The sequence below is a fragment of the Schistocerca gregaria genome, chromosome 4, assembly GCF_023897955.1.
Source record: "Schistocerca gregaria isolate iqSchGreg1 chromosome 4, iqSchGreg1.2, whole genome shotgun sequence".
NCBI classification, from domain to species: Eukaryota; Metazoa; Arthropoda; class Insecta; order Orthoptera; family Acrididae; genus Schistocerca; species Schistocerca gregaria.
The window spans coordinates 509,816,899-509,840,636 of NC_064923.1; the positions used below are offsets into that span (position 1 = coordinate 509,816,899).

Here is a 23,738-nt window from a genome sequence, read left to right on the forward strand (position 1 = left end):
GATTAAACATAGAGACCGATTTTCCTTTTAGTATTCCGAAGACTTACCAGCTCAAAACAGCTAGTCAGTAAACCCACCCCAGCCTCCCATGACACCTCCTTCTTTCTCTGCCTTTATATCCTCAGGACATTCATGTTAATTTCAATACCCTACCACAGAATATATCCTTTGTTATGCATCTAAATATTCAAGCCTTGTACTTTTGAAATAAATTAATATTCAAATGCAATAACCAGAATATAGTTTTGTTAATATTCCAGGCCATGTCAATGTAAGAACAGAAATCATACAGCACTTCATTCGTCGCTTTGTTTTCAAATGTGCAGTTCACATATACATAGAACAACTACGGCTCTCTGCAAATATTACAATATTAATTCATTTCATTTTAGGGCATACATGTTAACGCCTGGTTTGAATTGTTGTCAAAACATCGACTCTATTATAATCAAAGGGCAAAAACTGTCTCTGAGCAAAGTATGCTATAACTTCGTCTTAGCATGTATGTAATAAGTACCAGTTGTATAGCACATACTGGATACTGGTAAAGTTTTGTGACAATCGGTATACAGGGTGCTACAAAAAGTACAGGAAACATTCCTCACATACAAAGAAAGAAAATATGTTATGTGGACATGTGTCCGGATCGCTTACTTTCTATGTTAGAGCTCAATTTATTACTTCTCTTGAAATCACATTAATCATGGAATGGAAACACACAGGAACAGGACGTACCAACGTGGCGTCAAACACTTTGTTACAGGAAATGTTCAACATGTCCTCCGTTAGCGAGGATATATGTATCCACCCTCCGTCGCATGGAATCCCTGATGCGCTGATGCAGCCCTGGAGAATGGCGTATTGTATCACAGCCGTCCACAATACGAGCACGAAGAGTCTCTACATTTGGTACCGGGGTTGCGTAGACAACAGCTTTCAAATGCCCCCATAAATGAAAGTCAAGAGGGTTGAGGTCAGGAGAGCGTCGAGGCCATGGAATTGATCCGCCTCTACCAATCCATCGGTCACAGAATCTGTTGTTGAGAAGCGTACCAACACTTCGACTGAAATGTGCAGGAGCTCCATCGTGCATGCCCATGTTGTGTCGTACTTGTAAAGCCACATGTTCTAGCAGCACAGGTAGAGTATCCCGTATGAAATCATGGTAACGTGCTCCATTGAGCGTAGGTGGAAGAACATGGGGACCAATCAAGACATCACCAACAATGCCTGCCCAAAAGTTCACAGAAAATCTGTGTTGATGACGTGATTGCACAAGTGCGTGCGGATTCTCGTCAGCCCACACATGTTGATTGTTAGAATTTACAATTTGATCACGTTGGGATGAAACCTCATCCGTTAAGAGAACATTTGCACTGAAATGACACATTGTTGGATGAACCATTCGCAGATGTGTACCCGTGGAGGCCAATCAGCTGCTGAAAGTGCCTGCATACGCTGTACATGGTACGGAAACAACTGGTTCTCCTGTAGCACTCTCCATAGAGTGACGTGGTCAACGTTCCCTTGTACAGCAGCAACTTCTCTGACGCTTACATTAGGGTTATCGTCAACTGCACGAAGAATTGCCTCGTCCATTGCAAATGTCCTCGTCGTTCTAGGTCTTCCCCAGTCGCGAGTCATAGGCTGGGGTGTTCCGTGCTCCATAAGACGCCGATCAATTGCTTCGAACGTCTTCCTGCCGGGACACCTTCGTTCTGGAAATCTGAACCGATACAAACATACAGCGCCACGGCTATTGCCCCGTGCTAATCCATACATCAAATGGACATCTGCCAACTCTGCATTTGTAAACATTGCACTGACTGCAAAACCATGTTCGTGATGAACACTAACCTGTTGATACTACGTACTGATGTGCTTGATGCTAGTACTGTAGAGAAATGAGTCGCATGTCAACACAAGCACCGAAGTCAACATTACCTTCCTTCAATTGGGCCAACTGGCGGTGAATCGAGGAAGTACAGTATATACTGACGAAACTAAAATGAGCTCTAACATGGAAATTAGGCGCTTCCGAGCACATGTCCACATAACATCTTTTCTTTATCTGCGTGTGAGGAATGTTTCCTGAAAGATTGGGCGTAACTTTTTGTAAGACCCTGTGTATTGTGGTATATATTCATAACCCAGACAAAGGTGAGTGGACCGAGCGAGGTGGCGCAGTGGTTAGCACACTGGACTCGCATTCGGGAGGACGACGGTTCAATGCCGTCTCCGGCCATCCTGATTTAGGTTTTCCGTGATTTCCCTAACTCGTTTCAGGCAAATGCCGGGATGGTTCCTTTGTAAGGGCACGGCCGATTTCCTTACCAATCCTTCCCAAACCCGAGCTTGCACTCCGTCTCTAATGACCTCGTTGTCGATGGGACGTTAAACACTAACCACCACCACCACAAAGGTGAGTGGTGCATAGCCAAACGACTGTCCCAATGGATGCTGCTAAATAGGTACCAATTACAAAGCCACACATACTTTCGGAGCAGCTACATAATTCATTATTGGATACAAATCCCAAAATAAACATTACTCATGGCCATACATTGAAGTATGCACCGTCTTACTGTCACAGAAATAGGACCAAGTATTACGCTATGAAACGGTCGTGTAACCTCCTGTGCACCATATGAAGGTAGACGTGAAAAGATTCGAGAACATTTTTATGGAGTAATGACGAATCCCAAAAAGGTGATTGGTTGCCGTTTTATATATTTACATTGATTCTTAATCATTCATAATGGACAAGCTTCATTAGTCGATATGGCAAATGAATTATGCTCTTTAATCGCCTGTCGTGTTCAACCACAGCACGGACAAGGTGTCGAAATCTCTCTCCGATTGCGATAGGATGCTGAAGCGTTAAGGTTAACGGAAACGGATATGATGTGCGAGCAGGTCGTGATCAGGATTTTCAATAGACGTGTGTAGTGTAAGAATAGACTTTACTTCGAAGCTGAGGTCTGACGTGGCTGCCACGGAGATTGTATTGCAGCCGGGAAAGAGATTAAGTGGAGCCCAAGTGCGGGATGAATAATAATTACGCGACCCACATTCCGCCGGGCTGGCAGCTGATTTCCCCCGTGGCTCCGACCGCCCTGCTTTGTGCACCACACTCCCCCTTATTTTGCATACCGTTTAATTTCCACAGAGAACCCCTTAATGGGAGCTTTCACGGCCATTTTTAAACAGCTCTCGGAAGAAAGAAATATTCTGCCGTTTGTTGCGCGAGACTCAGTTCCATTTGCTTAACGTTTTAGCACCAAGTTTGACAGAACTGGATTTTAAAGGAAGACTTCCTTCAAAAATTCTTATCTCCAGGTGAGCGCGAGCTAAGCTTTTAGCTGCATGGTGTATGTATTCAAATTAGCCTCCTACACAGTTATAGGATTCTACCACTACATTTGAATTAAAGTTTCCGGGGACTATAATAGCACTTTTGTGGTTGTCGTTGCTGCAACATTAACCACAATTCTGTGGAATTTACTGTTATAGAGAAGAGCGATGATAGAATGAGTAGTACAGAAGTGAATAGCAGTTGGGATGGTGAAAGAATACTTACCTCCCTCGAGAATCTCAAATTGTGGACAATTTTCTGCAACGGGTTCGCTATTGCCCAGTCAGTGAACCAAGATCGTCATTTCTTCAGCAGTCTTAGTTCCTTACAGAAGAACTGAGACTCAGTCATAGGTAAAGCAGGTGGTAGTCCTTGATTCACCCGTAAGATACTACCAACAGAAGAGTTTTTCCGTTATCTCCTGTCTCAGAAATGAGATGATTATAGAAGATACTTGGTTTTAATGATCTGTAAATGATGTAACTGAATATAACATAACAGTCGCTACATGAAGGCAATCCAAATTGGGGAGAGCTATCGTGTGCATAAATTGAACGCTGCAATACCAATTACTGAAGTTTCCTCTAATATACTGATTAATTACGTATACGGAGACATCCTCTTACTTTACACAGTCACTTTCGTTACGTCAAGCAAGTGAATAGGTCGGCATGCATTATTGTTTGGAAACAGAAACCGGTCAGACCAGTGTAGTTTTTGCTCTGCAATATTTCCTACAGCGGAAAAATAATTTGCTTAAATCATTTTCTAGACCATAATTCAAAAACATTTAAGGAAATAACACCAACACTGTCCGATCGTTTGTGTCCGAACAGTCTGCCGCCAACCTCGCCTGCATTCCTCCTAAAAAATACATAAATCACAACGAATGTGGAACAAATGATTAGGAGACAAGATGCCTTGAATCAGTGATGGAACCAATGTAATAGAAAAATTTAAATGTCATTTACCGACCAAATACCTGACAACTACCAAACTGCCAAATCTGCTCAGCTTGAGCTCCTAAGAAGGAGAGGTGATATAAGATCAAGAAAACAAATGAAATACACACTTTCAGTGGATTCTGAGGCTTTATATTCACCGTGTAAATTTTCTGCAAGTATTGACGTTTTAAATCGATTCTCTGTTAATGGAATTAATATTATCTATCACTGGACAGTTTTTCTTTCCTACAAATAAAAATATTTTCTCATGCTGAGCGCTATTTTATCATTACTAAACTAAAGAGGAAAGATAGAAATAACAGGCCACGTTTCAGACTGCTAACTAAATGCTCCTGCCACTCAACCTCGAATATTTCTGAAGTACATAGGATCCACATCAAATACATCTGACTGGGTACACTGAACGCATACAAAGAACTTCTGCACTAATGGCCACAAGTTTATTTAACCCCATGGTGAGCGTCACTGAGGTGCTGAAAGCCTAAATTGGCAGATGCTCTAACACCTCACATATCCCGCAGAAACCTCCTTACAAAATTCCAGAAACCAGGATTAAGTGAGGCACCTAAGAATGTACAGAAACCCTGTACATATCACTAGGCATCTAGAGGACAGTTTTAGACTTATTACACCGTGCGCAGAGGAATTCACGTAGCCTTTCTTCACACGCTCCTTCCTTGAATTTTACGGGACAATAACTTGTCGTTGTAGTTGTTGTGGTCATCAGTCCGAAGACTGGCTTATTGCAGCTCTCCAGTTATCCTGTGCAAGCATCTTCATCACAGAATAACTACTGCAACCTACGTGCTTCTGAGTCTGCTTAATGTATTTATCTCTTGGTCTCCCTCTACAATTTTTATCGCCACACTTCCCTTCAGTGACTAATTAGCGACCCCTTGACGTCTCAGACTGTAATCAAAGACCCCTTTCTTCTAGTCAGGTTGTGCCACAAATTCCTTTCCTCACCACTTCTATTCAGTACCTCCTCATTAGTTCCTCATCTCACCATATGATCGTCAGCATTCTTCTGTAGCACCACATTTGGAAAGCTTCTCTTCTATACTGTTCATCGTCCGTGTTTCACTTCCATTCATGGCTATACTCGGTACAAATACTTTCAGAAAGGCCTTTATATATATATATATATATATATATATATATATATATATATATATATATATATATATAGTGGCAACTTCTTATTCACAGCTCGTACAAAATAGATACGTGTTTTAAAGTTTTAATGACCTACAAAGAAGTCACCAGCATTGTGTATAACCCGTTGCCAGCGATGTGGAAGTCGTAGGATACTATTAGCAGTACCAGTTGTGTTGGCAGTTCGAGGGGCGCGGTGTATTACCCGACGAATTTGTAGCAGTTCTAAAGCGAATGCCGTGAAGTGTTTCCTTCAGTTTAGAAATCGACTTGAACTTACGAGGGCTTACGTCAGGAAAATGCAGCAGGTGGTATAGTACGTAGCAGCAACATCAGTCAAACAAATCAGTAACAGCTTGCACTGTACAAGCTTGAGCATTGTCCTGCAAAATTGAGGTCAGGTCCTGCTGAGAGTGTCATCACTTCTGTCTCTATGCTGTTCATTTTTGGAACACAACCTACGACCAGCTTAGAGACAGAAATTATGACACGTTGTGTAGGATCTGACTATCATTTTGCAGAAAAATTTTCAAGCACCTCTCTTGTGCTTTTGTTTTTAGTAATGTTTGGTTTTGTCTCTAGCGTCTTTCCGTTATTTTGTTAACTCACTGAAGCAGGGGAGTTACTGTTGCGGTGCACGGTCGGTCTTTGGGATAGCTAATTTTTGCTCTTTTGCAACCAGGTCAGTCAGAATGCTATCTTTATAGTCTATGCTACCATTGACTGTATGGACGACAAATTCGTCAACTGTTTTTTTTTCATTTTTGCCAGTCAGCCTTATTTGGAAGAAGTTTTTGTTTTCTTTTATGTAAAGTCTGAGCATTTAGTTTTTGTGCATGTGTTTGTGTGGACGAGTGTGTAAGGCACTTTCTAGTACTTCTCATTTGTTTACGTACATTGTGGACTTCGCATTTGCGAGTGACATGTAAGTTTTGCTGATTCCTCCTGCATTGTTGCAGTATGTACGTGTTTGTCCTCCTTTGCTTAGAACAAAGAAGCTGCATTCATTTATTGTGTCGACTACGATTAGTCCCCTATTGTTTCTTCTGTCTGCAAGCCATAGATACGACTGTGCGTCGATGTCATTAAGTATGAGTAATGTTTTGTCCCTAGAAATTTGTGCTGTATGTCATATGAATACCATCCTTTTATGCAGATGATAATCGAAGATTCTCGTCCATACGTAATTTCAGCTGTGGTTACATGTTCCGTTATTTCCGTGACTATATAATTTATGTTCGCTATTACAATTGCAGCCTTGGCACTTTGTGTCTCGGTAACTGGAATGAGATGTTTCGGAAGGCTGGAAGTCTCCCGCCTTGCATGTATGGCTCTTCGAGACAGATTATATCTGCCTGTACTTCGTTCAGAAATTCTACTCAGTTCCACTCCAAACGAGCGTGCTCCTATTGCTGTTTAGTTGTGAGATCTTCACAATGTTGGTATTTTGTAAAGGCATAGCACTTAGTGTTGTGTCTTAAGAGACGTAATAAATGCCTCCATGCACCCTGACGAAGTCCTTATAAACGTTATCAATGTTTAAACCTTAACTTTTTCGTGCAAATGCTTTTCCTAAGAGTCTACAGAGCTGTCGATGGTCGATTTCCAAGTTCTCTGTCGTAGGTATCATTCTGTAGGTCTGCTCTGTTGTAGGGAAACATATTTTTTCCGCTTCTGGCTGACTGACGATTATCAGCAGACGCAGTGCTGTCTAGAAAATTTTCTATTTTCTAACCTACTTATGCTTAAGTTACTGTCCAGATTATCATAATCAATTACGTTGTTAGCCGGCCGCGGTGGTCTAGCGGTTCTGGCGCTCAGCCGGAACCGCGCGACCGCGACGGTCGCAGGTTCGAATCCTGCCTCGGGCATGGATGTGTGTGATGTCCTTAGGTTAGTTAGGTTTAAGTAGTTCTAAGTTCTAGGGGACTGATGACCACAGATGTTAGGTCCCATAGTGCTCAGAGCCAATTACGTTGTTATTGTGTTGTTTGGTGCTTCCTCGTGTGTGCTGTGACACTTCCTGACATTTGTCTCCCTCTATTGTTTGTGTGCACCGGGAATTGTGTGTGGATGAACTATTTTTAACTGTTTTATTAGAGAGATGGTTTGTATTTAGCATTTTACTTCCAGTATATCTGGGTTTTTTTATATTGTCTGCCTATCTCGAAGTTATTTCGCAACTGTTTTCTTTATGGCCGTATTTCACTGTGTGTCGTGGTGTGTTTGCTGCCACCATATACTCGTATAACGTTTGGGCTTTATGTACGGTCTGTATTTGCTATAATCAAAATCTGAATGTAATTTTATTGATGTGTTTTGACCCAGTGAACTATTAACAGGTGCTGTATCTTTTTGTGTTTCTTGTACTGGTGTTTCAATACGTCTATTTGTTTCTTGTTTTTCGGATTTGTGACATGAATATGTACTAGTATCACTGAAGTGCCCTGGAACATCCTTTTGTGTTTGCTTTCTTGTTTGTTTTGTTACATTCCCCGCTACTATTAGAAAACGTCCTGTTCCAGCTCTTACACTCGTAGCAGAAGTCAGATCTGGAAGATTTCCCACTGCAACATTTCATGTTTTATCTCTCTTCATAAGTGGCAGTCAATGGGTCCCTCCACACACATATTGTCTAAATAATGAGTGATGTAAAAATACCTTAACTATATAATGTCAAACGTTTGCAGCGATGTAAATTGTTCCTTTCTAACCCAGTTAATTGTGCTACATCTACATCTACATGGACACTCTGCAGATCACATTTAAGGGCCTGCCAGAGGGTTCGTCGAAACACCTTCACAATTGTCTGTTATTCCAATCTCGTATAGCGTGCGGGAAGAATGAACACATATATCTTTCCGTACGAGCTCTGATTTCCCTTATTTTATCTTGGTGATCGTTCCTCCCTATGTACGTCGGTGTCAAGAAAATATTTTCGCATTCGAAGGAGAAAGTTGGCCATTGGAATTGCGTGAGAAGATTCCGTCACCACGAAAAACTCCTTCCTTTTAATGATCTCCATCCCAAATCCTGTATCATTTCTGTGACACTCCCTCCCATATTTCGCGATAATACAAAACGTGCTGCCTTTCTTTGAACTTTTACGATGTACTCAGTCAGTCCTATCTGGTAAGGATGCCACACCGCTCAACAGTATTCCAAAAGTGGACCGACAAGCGTAGGGTATGCAGTCTTCTTAGTAGGTCTCTCACATTCTCTAAGTGTCCTGCCAATAAAACGCAGTCTTTGGTTAGCCTTCTCCACAACATTTTCTGTGTGTTCTTTCCAATTTAAATTGTATGTAACTGTAATACCTAGGTATTTAGTTGAATTTACGGCTTTTAGATTAGACTGATTTATCGTGTAACTGAAGTATAACGCGTTCCTTTTAGCACTCATGTGGATGACCTCACACTTTTCGTTATTTAAGGTCAACTGCCACTTTTCGCACCATTCCGATATTTCTTCTAAATCGTTATGCAGTTTGTTTTGTTGCTCTGATGACTTTATTAGTCGATAAACGACAGCGTCATTTGCAAACAATCAAAGACAGCTGCTCAGATTGTCTCCCAAATCGTTTATACAGATAAGGAACAGCAAAGGGCCTATAACACTACCTTAGGGAATGCCTCAAATCACTTCTGTTTTACTCGATGTCTTTCCGTCAATTACTACGAACGGTGACTCCTCCGACAGGAAATCGCAGATCCAGTTCCATAAGTGAGAAGATATTCCATAAGCACCCAGTTTCACTACGAGCCGCTTGTTTGGTACAGTGTCAAAAGCCTCCTCGAAATCCAGATATACGTAATCGATCTGAAATCCACTGTCAATAGCACTCAGCACTTCATGTGAATAAAGAGCAAGTTGTGTTTCAGAGGAACGATGTTTTCTATATCCATGCTGACTGCATGCACATGTTGTCCCCAGGCAACTGCACGCCGCAAATCCGTCGGATTAGTTGTCGAAGGCTTATGTTTGCGCTTGCATGTATGCTTTCTTTGCATTTCTGTATGAAGGGCTTTAGAGTCTCACCGTTGAAGCTGTACTCCGTGTTAGTGAAGGTTGTTTGTAACGTCATATTCGGTGTGCTCTATTTTCCTCTCGTACAAGTCTAGTTTTTGCATCCACGCCCCCGTCTTATCAAGTTTCCTGTTTCTATATTTGCATCGTATACAACCAACCGTGACTTCCTTTCGGCCTTCTGTCGTCTTGTGACTTGTCTTCGGACATTTTACACAGACTGGTTCTTTATCGCAACGTTTTGGCTGGTGACCTAGGCGCTAGCAATTGAAGCATTTGTAAACAAGCACGGAGTCTGCGATGTATAAGGACTCGAACAGCAGCAGCACTTTCTTTCTCTTTGCAGCAGCAGGAAACGAAATCCTGGAACGACTTTCAAGATTTTATTAACTACTCGTTTACCTTTTGGGCCTGTTCTAAACGTTTCCATATAGTTCCTCCTTGAAACCATGATCAGTTAGAATAGTTACGACCTGATGCATTGCAAACAGAGGTCGGAATTTCCTCGGCTCTTCACATCTGTTATTTTGTAGTTGGACTGTCTTTTCTGTTTTTCCTTTTACATGCTTGTGTTTCCGTTTCTAAGATGCCTGTGTTTCCTGTGGATCTGGTTGTTTTTATTTTTACTGTGTCTTGTCTGAGACTGATTGTTTTAGTGATTGTTTCACGTATGACCTTGGTGTCTTGATTGTTTTCCGATTTGGAGAAAATAACGCTCGACTGTTTCGATTTTGCTTGCTGTATGTGTTATTCTACTTTGTTCTTCGGTTTTTAACTTGAGCCAGCGGTTACAACTGCTGCAAAGAACAGTGGAGTTGACTTACTTTCCGTTATTAATCTTTGATTTTCTAATTTGAGATCGGTTATTTCTGTTTCCAGACAGCGATTTCTTTCTAGCTCATCTGGTGCATAGGCTTTATCTAACTTTTCCCGTAAACGCACATTTTCTTTACTTCTCATTCTGCTCTTATAATTTTGATTGAGTGATGACGAGCGCACAAATTTCAATTTTCACTGCTGCTTACGTAACTGTTAAGGTTCTTTTACGCCTCAGTTCGTTTTGAAGCTCCGTGAGAATATCGTCGACAACGGCTCTCTCTTCCGCAGTCGTAGGGTCTGAAGCTGTTACCGACGATGCCATTTCACCAGACTTGGCTTTATAGCAGCGGCGGCTGCCGCTAGCAGAGAAAATGTAGTTTTCTCCAGTATCCACGCATTCACGTGGATATGGAGGCAGGGGAGGCAGAGAGGCAAAAAGCGCGCGTCCCAAATATTCCACAGTGTGAGCTGATGGGAGCCAAAATCACTTGTGTTTTTATAAAATATAGCCTTTTTTAGTGTATTTGGCTTCTTCAGAAACACTTTTCTGGTCATTGACACTCTATATTTTGTATCCTCTGCACTTTTTTCATAATCAGTTATTTTTCTGCCGAAATAGCAAAACTCATCTACTGTTGTTATTTTTGTTGTGGTCTTCAGTCCAGACAGTGGTTTGATGCAGCTGTTCTTGCTACTCTATCGTGTGCAAGCGTCTTCTCCGAGTCACTGTTGCAATCTACATCCTTTTGAATCTGCTTATACTACTGTATTCATCTCTTGGTCTACCTCTACGATTTTTACCCTACACGCTTCTCTCCGATATCAAATTGGTGATCCTTGATGCTTAGGAACGTGTCCTACCAACAGATCCCTTTTTCTAGTCAAGTTATGTCACAAATTCCTCTTCTCCCCAATTCTGTCCAGTACCTACTTATTAGTTCTGTAATCTACCCTTCTGATCTACATAATCCTTCTGCGGCACCACATTTCTAAATCTTCTATTCTCTTCTTGTATAAACTGTTGATCGTCCATGTTTCACACCCATACATGCCTACACTCCACACAAATACTCTCAGTAAAGACTTCCTGACGCTGAAATCCATACTCGATGTTAAGAAATTTCTCTTCTTCAGAATCTCTTTTCTTGCCATCGTCAGTCTACATTTTATATCCTCTCTAATTCGACCATCGTTCTTTATTTTGCTGCCAAATAGCAAAACTCATGTACTGATGTAACTATCTCATTTACTAACCTAATTTCTTCAGCATCGCCTGATTTATTTCGACTATATTCAATTATCCTTATTTTGCTTTTGTTCATGTTCATCTTATAGCCTCCTTTCAAGACATTCTCACTTTCGTTCAACTGATCTTCCAAGTCCTTTGCTGTCACTGACAGAATCGCAAAGTCATCGGCAAACCTCAACGTTTTTATTTCTTCTCACTGGATTTTCATTCCTATTCAAAAAATTTCTTTCGTTTCGTGAACTGCTAGTTCAATTTACTGACTGAATGGCACCGGAGATAGGTTACAGCACTGTATGATTTGCTTCTCAACTATTGCTCCCCTCGACTCTTATAACTGCCATCTGGTTTCTGCACAGATTATAAATAGATTTCGCTCCTTGTACTTTACCCCTGCCACCTCCTGGATTTGAAAGAGAGTATTCCAGTCAACATTGTCAAAAGCTTTCTCAAAGTCTACACAGGCTGTAAATGTAGGTTTTCCTTTCCTTAACCTAGCTTTTAAGATAAGTAGTAGGGGCATTATTGCCTCGGGTGTTCCTTCGTTTCTATGGAATCCCAACTGATTTTCCCCGAGGACAGTTTCTACCAGATTTTCTATTTGTCTGTCAAGAATTCGTGTTAATATTTTGCAGCCGTGACTTAGTTCGGTAATTTTCACACGTGACAGTACCTGCTTTCTTTGGAATTAGAATTATAATATTCTTCTTGAAATATGAGCGTATTTCACCTATCCCATACATCTTGCCCACCAGATGGAATAGTTTGGTCACCGCTGGCTCTCCCAAGGCTATCAGTAGTTCTAAAGGAATATCGTCTACTCCCGGGGCCGTGTTTCTACTTAGGTCTTTCAATGCTCTGTCAAATTCCTCACGCAATATCATATCTCCCATTTCATCTACGTCCTCTTCAATTTCCATGATATTGCCCTCAAGTACATCGCCATGGTATAGACCCTCTATATACTCCTTCCACCTTTCGGCTTTCTCTTTTTTGCTTAGGACTGGTTTACCATCTGAGCTCTTGATATTCATACATGCGGTCCTCTTTTCTCCAAAGATCTCTTTAATTTTTCTGTAGGTGGCACCTATCTTACCCCTAATCATAATACGTCCTTTGTCCTATAATCATTGCTGCTTAGCCGTTTTGCACTTCCTGTCGATCTCATCTGCTACAGATGTACAAATGCAATAACATCAGGGACAGGCTACTGCCCTTTCAGGTTACGGCATCTCTAACTTCGGCCTCGACTCATGTAATTGCATTTTGGTTTCTATACAAGTTGTAAATCTGCTTTCGTTCCCCGTATTTTATCCCTGCTACCCTTAAGAATTTCGAAGAGGCTATTCCAGTCATTTTTATCAAAATCTTTCTCTAATCCCACAAATGAGGTAGGTTTGCCTTTTCTTAACATTTCTTCTAAAAGGAACTGTAGGACCAGTATTGTCTCGCGTCTTCCTACATTTCTTTGGAATCCAGACTGATCTTTCCTGTGGTCACGTTTTACCTGTTTTTTTTTTCATTATACGAGTTAGTAATCTCAGCCATGACTTATTAAACTGATAGTTAGGCAGTATTCACACCTGTCAACATCTGATTTCATTCGAATTGGAATTATTATATTGTTTTTGAAGTCTGGGATATTTCGTCGGTCTATTACATCTTGAACACTAGATGGAAGAGTTTTGCGATGGTTTGCTTTCCAAAGGCTCTCAGTAGTCCTGACGGTAGGTCGTCATCTCTTGAGACCTTGTATCGACTTAGATTCTTCTGTGCTCTGTCAAATTCTTCCCGCAGTATCCTATTTCCCCTCTGTCTTCATCTTTATCCTCTCTATTTCCATAAAATTGCTCCCAATTGCATTTATCTTGTATAGAGCCTCCATATAGTCCATGTACCTATCACTTTACCCTTCTTTGCTTAGGACTCGTTTTAGCTCTTGATATTCATACCGGTGCTTCTCTATCCTCCAAAGGTGTCTTTAATTCTCCCTTTGTCGGTATGCGTACAGAAGATTCATATGGCTCTGAGCACTATGGGACTTAACTTCTGAAGTCATCAGTCCACTAGAACTTAGAACTACTTAAACTTAACTAACCGAAGGACATCACATACATCCATGCCTGAGGCAGGATTCGAACCTGCGACCGTTAAGGTCGCGCGGCTTCAGACTGTAGCGCCTAGAACCATTCGGCCACCCCGGCCGGTCATGTAGAAGGTCTGATGGACCGCCAATAATGTTTTTCTGTTTTCAAGTTCCCATGCGATATAGTTCATGTGGAAGTGATGTCATTATTCCCATCCCAAGCGTGAAGATATCTTCGTTGACAGCCGGTACAAACGATTACGCACTAAAGATCTACATACTCCACTGAGAAATGTTATGTAAATATAATTTTTTCATTTGCTGTATAGACATTCTGTTAATTTCTTGGACCCAGTGTGAACTGCGGACGACTGGCTAGTGCCCCACAGGTATTAATACATTTATTCCTTGTTTATTTAAATTATGAAAATTCTTGTTTCGTAACAGTCGTTTTGGAACATCCACTTCAACGACGACCTAGTACACCATCGTTGGCTTGCTCATCAAACTTACTTGTAATTGAAAGGCATTGACAGAAGTTTCCTACTTCAGGTGAGCGTCACTGATATCAAATACCGTATTACACTTAATAAAAAAATAAAAGTCGAAATAAAACAAACAACAGATTCGTCTGCTTCTCCTACTTCGCACTGGAAAGGGAACAACATCTCCATTAGTCATATCTAAACTTACCCTCCAGTTTCCATATGAAGTTTCGAGTCGGTGAACCACTGCTGGGAGCTCCCGGGCAATCTACAATATCTCGGCCCCAAAAACTGTCACAGATCGGCAGTGACTGGCCGTCGAGGATATGTGAATAAGCTCCAGTTTTTAACGACACTCCCCAAAGCAATTTTCATTTATTCGTTACTCCACTACAGCTTTCTACCGTGGTGCAACGAGAATAGATCTCTTTCCCGAATGAAAAGTTTCTTCCTGGTAATAGCAGCACCTATTGTTCACCTATGTGGCTCATTTCGTGCAGTCGTTTCGTTCTTCGCACCAGTATCATTCAGATATGCAGCACAAGTAAACGATGTGCGGTATCACGGTGAACGTATTTGGTACCTGCGAAGAGAGAGAGTTTTTGTTTATTTCGAGCAATGGTCGAAGGCTGCTTTTCCTCACACCACTTTGTCGAATAGAATGAAACTCTCCTGCCTGTCACCGTAGTATCCCTTTAGGGTCACTGTCTCTTCAGGCGTTCTCCTGACAGGTATGAGATGAATTTCCCGTCACTTCTTCTTGAATGAACATTACAGCCTAGATTGTAATTTACTTGGATTCAGAACTGCAGCTTACAAACTGAAAACAAGAAATGAAATATTTGTTATAAATAAATACATCTCCCCTCTGACCAAAACCTCCTCATCCAAATCCGACAGCCCATCTCTTCCGCCTCTATCTCTCTCCTCCTCACTCCTCTCTTTGTCCACTCTTTCCCCCTCTCTCTGTCCGTTTTCTCCCCCTTCCCATCTCTATCCATGTCCCCCCCCCCCCCCCGCGGCCTCTCTCTCTCTCTCTCTCTCTCTCTCTCTCTCTCTCTCTCTCTCTCTGACATCTGCCCTTGTTCATTGTTACTGCAAATGAAAGTTCGAATGAGGAAGCAAAGCATATAAAACGAATGGGTGCAGCAGTTGGTATCATTAACATACCTAGCGAGCTGGCACAGTGGTGAGTATATTGGACTCGCATTCGGGAGGATAACGGTTCAAACCTGCGTCCAGCCATCCCGATTTAGATTTTCCGTGATTTCCCTAAATCGCTCCAGGCAAATCCCGGCACAGTTCCATTGAAAAGGCACAGTCGACTTCCTTCCCCATCCTTCCCCAATCTGATGGAACCGGTGACCTCGCTATTTGGTCCTCTCCCCCAAATTAACGAACCATCCATTAACATAAGAGGTGCAGGAGAGACCTATGCAGCTTCTGGATCAGTGATGATAGTAGCTTCAGTGACAGGAATTCTCATAGTCACAAGAAGGATTGAAAACTTTCGGATTATTTACGTTCCATGATAGTAGTCTTACCACAGGTAGATATGCCATAAATAAAATATTCCAGATTCTTCTTAAAACTGGAAGGAAACAAAGATATACGCTGTTGTGTATAACACTTTTGTTTAAAATTATGTAGTAATAATATATTTGGGCCCTGAAATGTAATTTAAAAATAACTGGTAGAAAAAAACGAAGCCACACTTTGTCACAGTGCAGCATTGTATATTTCGAGTCAGTTTTGGGTCCATGTGAATCTTAGCGGAATATCGTGTAAATATATGAAGTAAAACGTTCAACAACTTCGCCTTGATATATTAAACATATTTTAAAAAGTGTGTCCAAATTTTTACTTGTGCGTTGTGGAAACATTTGAAATAAATTGGTCAAGATTTTTTCCAGATTTTTGCTAACAATGTTTTTCCATCATGTGTTAAACATGTGTTTATTTACCACATACATTTAAAAATATGAAGCCTAAGTCCCACTATAGTTTGTTAGAGTATCGTGTAAAAATAGGAGATAAACGGATTAAGAACTTTAGAGGATTTTGCTAACAACATTTCCCCTTTATGGATTACACACATATTTATATTGAACATATTTTTTTTTTTAATTTTAGCCTACGTCCATCTGAATGTTTATTAGAATGTTTGTTAGAGTTCCGTGGAAAAACTGAAGTAAATCATTCAGGAACTTTTCAAGATTTTAGTAATAACTTTAAAGAACGACTTGCCTCTATATAGTAGTATATAATCATATACTGTATGTATTAAAAATATGTATCCTACGTGTAAAATAATTTCATCAACAAATTTTCCAGGTTTTTATTTACAACCTTTCCCCTTTTTGTAGTCAAATACCATATACGATTAAAAACGTGTAGCTTGTGTCCGTCCAGATACCTATTAAGGTATTATGTAAAATTTTGAAGTAAATCCGTCACAATTTTTGGTACCAACTTTAAAACTCAACTGAGATAATTTTGAACCTAAAGATCTGAAAACTGGTATTTAGTTTCTCAGTCAGAACATAAAGAATACGTGAGTTTATAAAAATTCAACAACTAAGTTGATAAAACATTGGTTGAAAGTTTATTGAAAATACATAATTTCAAAAGCACAGTGAGAGTATTTTTAAAGCTACATCTATGACAACTGGTAGTTGACTTCTCGGTTAGAAATAAAAAGAAAAGAGTGTTTCTGGAAATCCAACTCCTAAGCAAGTGCAATAGGAGATGAAAATTGTTAAGAAAATATTTCGTTACATTAAAAAAAAAATTTAGCTGAATTTAGGAAAACTGGTATTACACTTCTCGGTTAGATACAAAGAAATACTTGTTAGGAGATGAAAAGTCCTATGGAAATACCTTCAGAAGAACGCAGAACGCATGATTGACAAATCCTTTGGAATCCATCTACCAGAATCGATTTTCGCCCATAAATTCATTCGGAAAAGACTGTGCTTATATGGCCTTAATCAGTGTCAAAAGCTTAGAAGGTGTTGCAACTTCTGAAAAACATAAAAATTAGAAAAAAAAGACCTATACAGCCCATATAGTCTACGCGAGAGAAGCAGCGGGCACCAAGCTAGTCTGGAAACGTAATTTCACAGGAATAATTTATTGTAGCGTTACATGACATGGGTGCCAACAGTAGGCGTAAGTAATTCAGCAATACAGGAAATCCTTATACAGGAACCGCAGCTTATGGCTATGGAGAAGGCATGGGTAGTATGTTTTTGTGTTTAGTACGCTGTGACAGCGAGCCGACGTGTCAGTGTGTGGTCGGGTGTGTGCGCAGAGCGAGAAGTCGGTGTTCCCGCACGGTGCCATGGTGACGGCGCGCTGCCGCCGGCCCGGCCTGTACAAGCTGCTGGGCAACTCGTCGCTGCGCTGCCAGAACGGCGCCTGGAACCCGCGCCTGCCCGCCTGCATCCCCACAACCATGCTCACCAACTTCACCGGTGAGTACGCGCGCTGCGGCGTCACACTGACGCACTCACATTCACTACAGTCCTACGCGTAACGTTGCGGTAGCAGGGAAGACAAATGTTCGACTTCGGTTTACTGGTAAGATGATTGTAGCTCATGTGTAAGGTGGATCGCATACAGAAATGTACATTCCTGGAAATTGAAATAAGATCACCGTGAATTCATTGTCCCAGGAAGGGGAAACTTTATTGACACATTCCTGGGGTCATATACATCACATGATCACACTGACATAACTACAGGCACATAGACACAGGCAACAGAGCATGCACAATGTCGGCACTAGTACAGTGTATATCCACCTTTCGCAGCAATGCAGGCTGCTATTCTCCCATGGAGACGATCGTAGAGATGCTGGATGTAGTCCTGTGGAACGGCTTGCCATGCCATTTCCACCTGGCGCCTCAGTAGGACCACCGTTCGTGCTGGACGTGCAGACCGCGTGAGACGACGCTTCATCCAGTCCCAAACATGCTCAATGGGGGACAGATAAGGAGATCTTGCTGGCCAGGGTAGTTGACTTACACATTCTAGAGCACGTTGGGTGGCACGGGATACATGCGGACGTGCATTGTCCTGTTGGAACAGCAAGTTCCCTTGCCGGTCTAGGAATGGTAGAACGATGGGTTCGATGACGGTTTGGATGTACCATGCACTATTCAGTGTCCCCTCGACGATCACCATAGGTGTACGGCCAGTGTAGGAGATCGCTCCCCACACCATGATGCCGGGTGTTGGCCCTGTGTGCCTCGGTCGTATGCAGTGCTGATTGTGGCGCTTACGTGCACGGCGCCAAACACACATACGACCATCATTGGCACCAAGACAGAAGCGACTCTCCTCGCTGAAGACGACACGTCTCCATTCGTCCCTCCATTCACGCCTGTCGCGACACCACTGCAGGCGGGCTGCACGATGTTGGGGCGTGAGCGGAAGACGGCCTAACGGTGTGCGGGACCGTAGCCCAGCTTCATGGAGACGGTTGCGAATGGTCCTCGCCGATACCCCAACAGCAACAGTGTCCCTAATTTGCTGGGAAGTGGCGGTGCGGTCCCCTACGGCACTGCGTAGGATCCTACGGTCTTGGCGTGCATCCGTGCGTCGCTGCGGTCCGGTCCCAGGTCGACGGGCACGTGCACCTTCTGCCGACCACTGGCGACAACATCGATGTACTGTGCAGACCTCACGCCCCACGTGTTGAGCAATTCGGCGGTACGTCCATCTAGCCTCCCGCATGCCCACTATACGCCCTCGCTCAAAGTCCGTCAACTGCACATACGGTTCACGTCCACGCTGTCGCGTCATGCTACCAGTGTTAAAGATGCGATGGAGCTCCGTATGCCACGGCAAACTGGCTGACACTGACGGCGGCGGTGCACAAATGGTGCGCAGCTAGCGCCATTCGACGGCCAACACCGCGGTTCCTGGTGTGCCCGCTGTGCCGTGCATGTGATCATTGCTTGTACAGCCCTCTCGCAGTGTCCGGAGCAAGTATGGTGGGTCTGACACACCGGTGTCAATGTGTTCTTTTTTCCATTTCCAGCAGTGTATTTGTGATCACCACAAGTCCTGATTAAAGAAATACTCGGAAGTAATTCACAGGTGTGATGCCAGTTTCGTTACTGGAAGGTTTGGTTTGCACTTAAGTATTATCAAGGTGCTGTCTGCCCCGAGCCGGTCGCGGTGGTCGAGCGGTTCTAGGCACTTGAGTCCGGAACCGCCCTGTTGCTACGGTCGCAGATTCGGATCCTGTCTCGGGCATGAATGTGTGTGATGTCCTTACGTTAGTTAGGTTTAAATAGTTCTAAGTTCTAGGGGACTGATGACCTCAGCTGTTAAGTCCCATAGTGCTCAGAGCCATTTGAACCATTTTTTTTGTCCGCCCTGATACGCCAGCACGGTAGCTCAGCGTGTTCGGTGAAAAAAACTGGGTGGAAGGATCAACATCGAACTTGAACGGAAGTCATGTGACGTCCGCAACAACCAAACATAACGATCAACAACGAACAAAATACAAAAAAAGGGGGGGCTAGCTACCGTAATAGGATAGTGAATGAAAGGATCAACGAAAACCATGAACGAGTATCATCGGAGGTCCGCTCGGAACAACTTCAACGAACAGTATAGAGCAAAATGAGATAAAAACACAAAAGGAAAAAGACAGCTGAGTGGTCAGCGTGACGGAATGCTGTCCAAAGTGTCCAGGTTTCGATTGCCGGCTGGGTCGGAGATTCTCTCCCCTCAGGGACTGGGTGTTGTGCTGTCATTATCATCATCTCATCGCCTTGACGCGCAAGTCGCCGAAGTGGCGTCAACTAAAAAGACCCTAACCACACGACATTTCATTTCGTGAAGATTTTTATATTTGATTTTGAAACCAAATAGTTGAAATAAATGCAAGTTCACTCGCACTTTAAGTGGAAGACACAGCCTGAATTATAATCTCAGCAATTAATCAAAGGGCGAATGAATGTGTGTGAAATCCTATGGGACTTAACTGCTAAGGTCACCAGTCCCTAAGCTTACACACTACCTAATCTAAAGTATCCTAAGGACAAACACACACACCCATGCCCGTGGAAGGACTCGAACCTCCGCCGGGAATCAATGAGAGAACAGACATTCAAGCTACATTATATTAATAGCTTAATAAAATTAAGGTTCTTTAAAAAGTGAAATAAATGCCACCACCCGTTACACGCGAAACTACTTTCACGTGTAAACAACAGTTATGGCTTGTTGCAACCCGAGATATTGTGCCAGCAGAGGCAGCTATCATTCAAAGGGCTCTGAGCGATATGGGACTTAACATCTGACGTCGTCAGCCCCCTAGCACTTAGAACTACTTAAACCCAACTAACCTAAAGACATCACACACACCCATGCCCGAGGCAGAATTCGAACTTGCGACCGTAGCGGTCGCGCGGTTCCAGACTGAAGTGCCTAGAACCTCTCGGTCACACCGGCCGACTCAGCTATCGTCAACACATCAGAAGAGAACAGAATTGATTCACCAATTTCTCCTACAAATTACCCCGATTAAGCAGCCCCTCCAACAAAGCACAAGCGGGAAATCCGTTCATTAGCTGTTTGATGAAAAACAAAGTTTAAAAGAGAACAGCTCTTAAAAAATTGCAAAAACCAGAGATACTAAGTGAGGATGAACTACTCCGTACACAATTTAACTATCAAAAACCTGCTTTTCCGACCCCAGAAAATCAGACCTGCGTCAGCCAGTAACACGAGGGGCAGAATACATAACACGTCCGGTAAAGCCACTGAAGAAATTGAAAGATTTCGTCGCATAGAAAACTTCCTTGCACCAAGGCCACAACTTGCGACATCCCAGACGTTAATCACCGGGAACTTTCCTGAAACCTGGTAGTCAAGGGAAGGCAAGATTCGAATACGATTGTGGACGGGGTCGTAATCAGTTACTGTTGTTAGCCTTTTACAGTTACGCACAATTTAGTTTAAGCAATTAATTCCAGACTCAACAATAAATAAAAATACCACACGTTATTAATGAAGGAATAGACAACTGTGTGAATAATAGTGTTTTCAGTGAGGTACAATTTAGGAAATCACCATTAAATACAGATACAGCAGACAATGTTTTAAAAACAAATCACTGTGATCTGAGCAGAAGGGCTTAAACGCCAGGAATGGCAATAAATTAAAAATTATTTAAATCTTGCTACAACATACAATTACAGGTATTGAAATACTAAAGGTAAGACGCCACAAGCACAGTAGAAGGCATCAGACGCCAGGAATGGCAGTAAATAAGGTTTTAAAGGCGTACTGCGTAAATACAAATACCAAATTAGAATTTTAAGGCTAGTGACCTGAATATCTTACACGCCAAAAGAGTGATAATAATACAGAAAATTTTAGAACCTGCTGTAAAACACCAAATACAAAATTAAAGGTTATTTAAAAAAACAAGCAACTGATCACCAAAGGAGTGAAATAAGACGATGGTAAACTTCGTAACACAACCCTTAACATCTACTAAACACGACACTGTTAGATTTATTGCAGAAGGCGACGAGAACTATTAACTAGACATATATAACCTTTAATGTAGGCATTACAAGGTATTCTAATAAATAATAAAGTAAGAAAACACAAGGATCAGTACATAAATTCCTGATAGGGTACTGAGGCAGATTGTACCCGCAGAAGGCGTGGACTGAAGGAGCGTTACACCAAACTACTGGCCATCAGACCTCCTTTTAGGATTCACCCGTCTTACAAGGACCAAGAGGCCACATTCGGTGCTCCAGGAATCGACCTCTGAGAAGGTCCGGAAACAAACACTTTAGCTAGCAATGTGATAGGCAACCAAGAGTTGCATTCACTCGACAAGATGGTAACTTAGACTAGTGTCATCCTAACGAATGACTAACGATAATCTTGCTGAAGCTACCTGACATCTGATAAATCAAACGCAATGGTGGAACAATACGCTACAGCCGGAATCGGCGGTCTGCACTACGTCCTCAGAATACTGTGCTTAGAGCGCCTGGAACAAGAAAGGAATCACTACAACCAGAGTAGAAGAATCACCAACTGGCCCCTACGCAAGTAAGTGGGGCCTTAGCGGCCACCAGCAAGAAAAATTACCGCTGGTTGAACTTAACAAATTATAACTAGTTGAATGAAGTAAATAGTAATAAGAAGTCGAGGAAAGCTAACCAGATCCGCCTTCCTCAAGCACTCGACTCGCTGCTCTTCGGCTTGGCGACACTACGAGCAGCAACACGAACCCAGGTCACTGGAGAATCGCGAGGTATCACAATGGTGGAGGTTTCACTACTTGTATTGACACGCACTCATCTTTGAGCTTGCTGGATTTGGTTTACGACGCGGTCGCGCCCCTTCTTGACCACAGCCCTCCCGTGCGGCAGCCCATGCGTGCCGCCAGCGGTCCCAGCGTGTTCTGACACTGCGCGGACCTGCTGCTCCTGAGTCCCAAACCAAACTGGCACACTCACACGACCCGGAAAAACAGCGACGTCGCTCCAAAGATAGGGCAACAATTACTACATATCGATAAACGCCGCTGCTGCCACTAGCGGACAGGCAACGCTTGCGAAACCAAGTGGCGCCAGACAACACGAGAAGGAGACAAACAACCACGACCATGCCAACTAAACGACACCGTCTGGCCTCCAACAGAGGGCGGAAACCTACAAACAGCAGTAATGCAAGCCTCAGCACGGCTCAGTTCCGAAAAAGAGATAAAAGGTAATCAAATCCGGCCAGGTGCTAGAAAACGGGAGTGGACTTTGGTGCGAGATCCGTCTTCGCCCAGTGGCAGGACTTCCCTTCTGCCAGCTGCTGCCCACAAGAAAGCTGCTACGGCGATGAACTACAGTCGGCTTTCTCCTTGCAGCCGGTCCCATTCATATCCGTCAAAGTCGCCACGCCCAACGCGTCCCTCGTGCACCAGGCAGAACCCCAGAAGTGAACCACAGGTTTGTAATATGAGGCCACTCGGGCCAACAGCGAGTGAAATTACCATCCCACTCCCTGCTCTACTCCTCAGCCAACCTCACAGTCCAACAATCGAACTTAAGGCCACGTTCTCATTCAATTGAGTAAAAGTTAATAAAAGTTTGGAAACTTTTTTGGAGACAATGAAAACACATACAAAGTATCTGTTTGGCTACTGTGAATAGTCATACTTAGAAATTTATTTTAGAATATCAAGGGCGTGTGTGTTTCAAGTACGCAAAATGGATAACATCAGTCGATACTACGTCACGTTTATGGGATATTATATCTGACCACAATGAAATAAGGTTAAATTTAACGATATGGTGCCAACTCCCACTTTGAGTTCGATTTTTGGTTTTTGACTCTATGGTCTTGCAAAAAATAGTTAATATTAACAAATTTCATTTATTGTAGGTACAAGCTCCCAAGAAAAATGTTCACTCTTCGAGGATCAAAGGTACAAGATAACCCTTTCACGTCGGCGCCGTGATTGTTGCGCCGTGCGGTGTGTACGAGCGCCAGTCCCTCCCGGCGGTGGTTGCTGTACAGCCCATTTTTCGCGATCCCCGTGGCGCTATACTGTCCTGCTTTC

At 42.7% G+C, this 23,738-nt stretch overlaps 1 protein-coding gene across 1 annotated transcript in view; it reads left to right on the top strand.

The window, feature by feature from the left end:
• Positions 1 to 23,738, top strand: part of LOC126267439 (locomotion-related protein Hikaru genki-like) — a 422,288-nt gene that overhangs the window by 231,649 nt on the left and 166,901 nt on the right. The window contains exon 4 of the mRNA XM_049972705.1: positions 17,451 to 17,613. Within this exon, the coding sequence (XP_049828662.1) occupies positions 17,451 to 17,613 (163 nt within the window). The remainder of the gene's footprint in view (positions 1 to 17,450; positions 17,614 to 23,738) is intronic.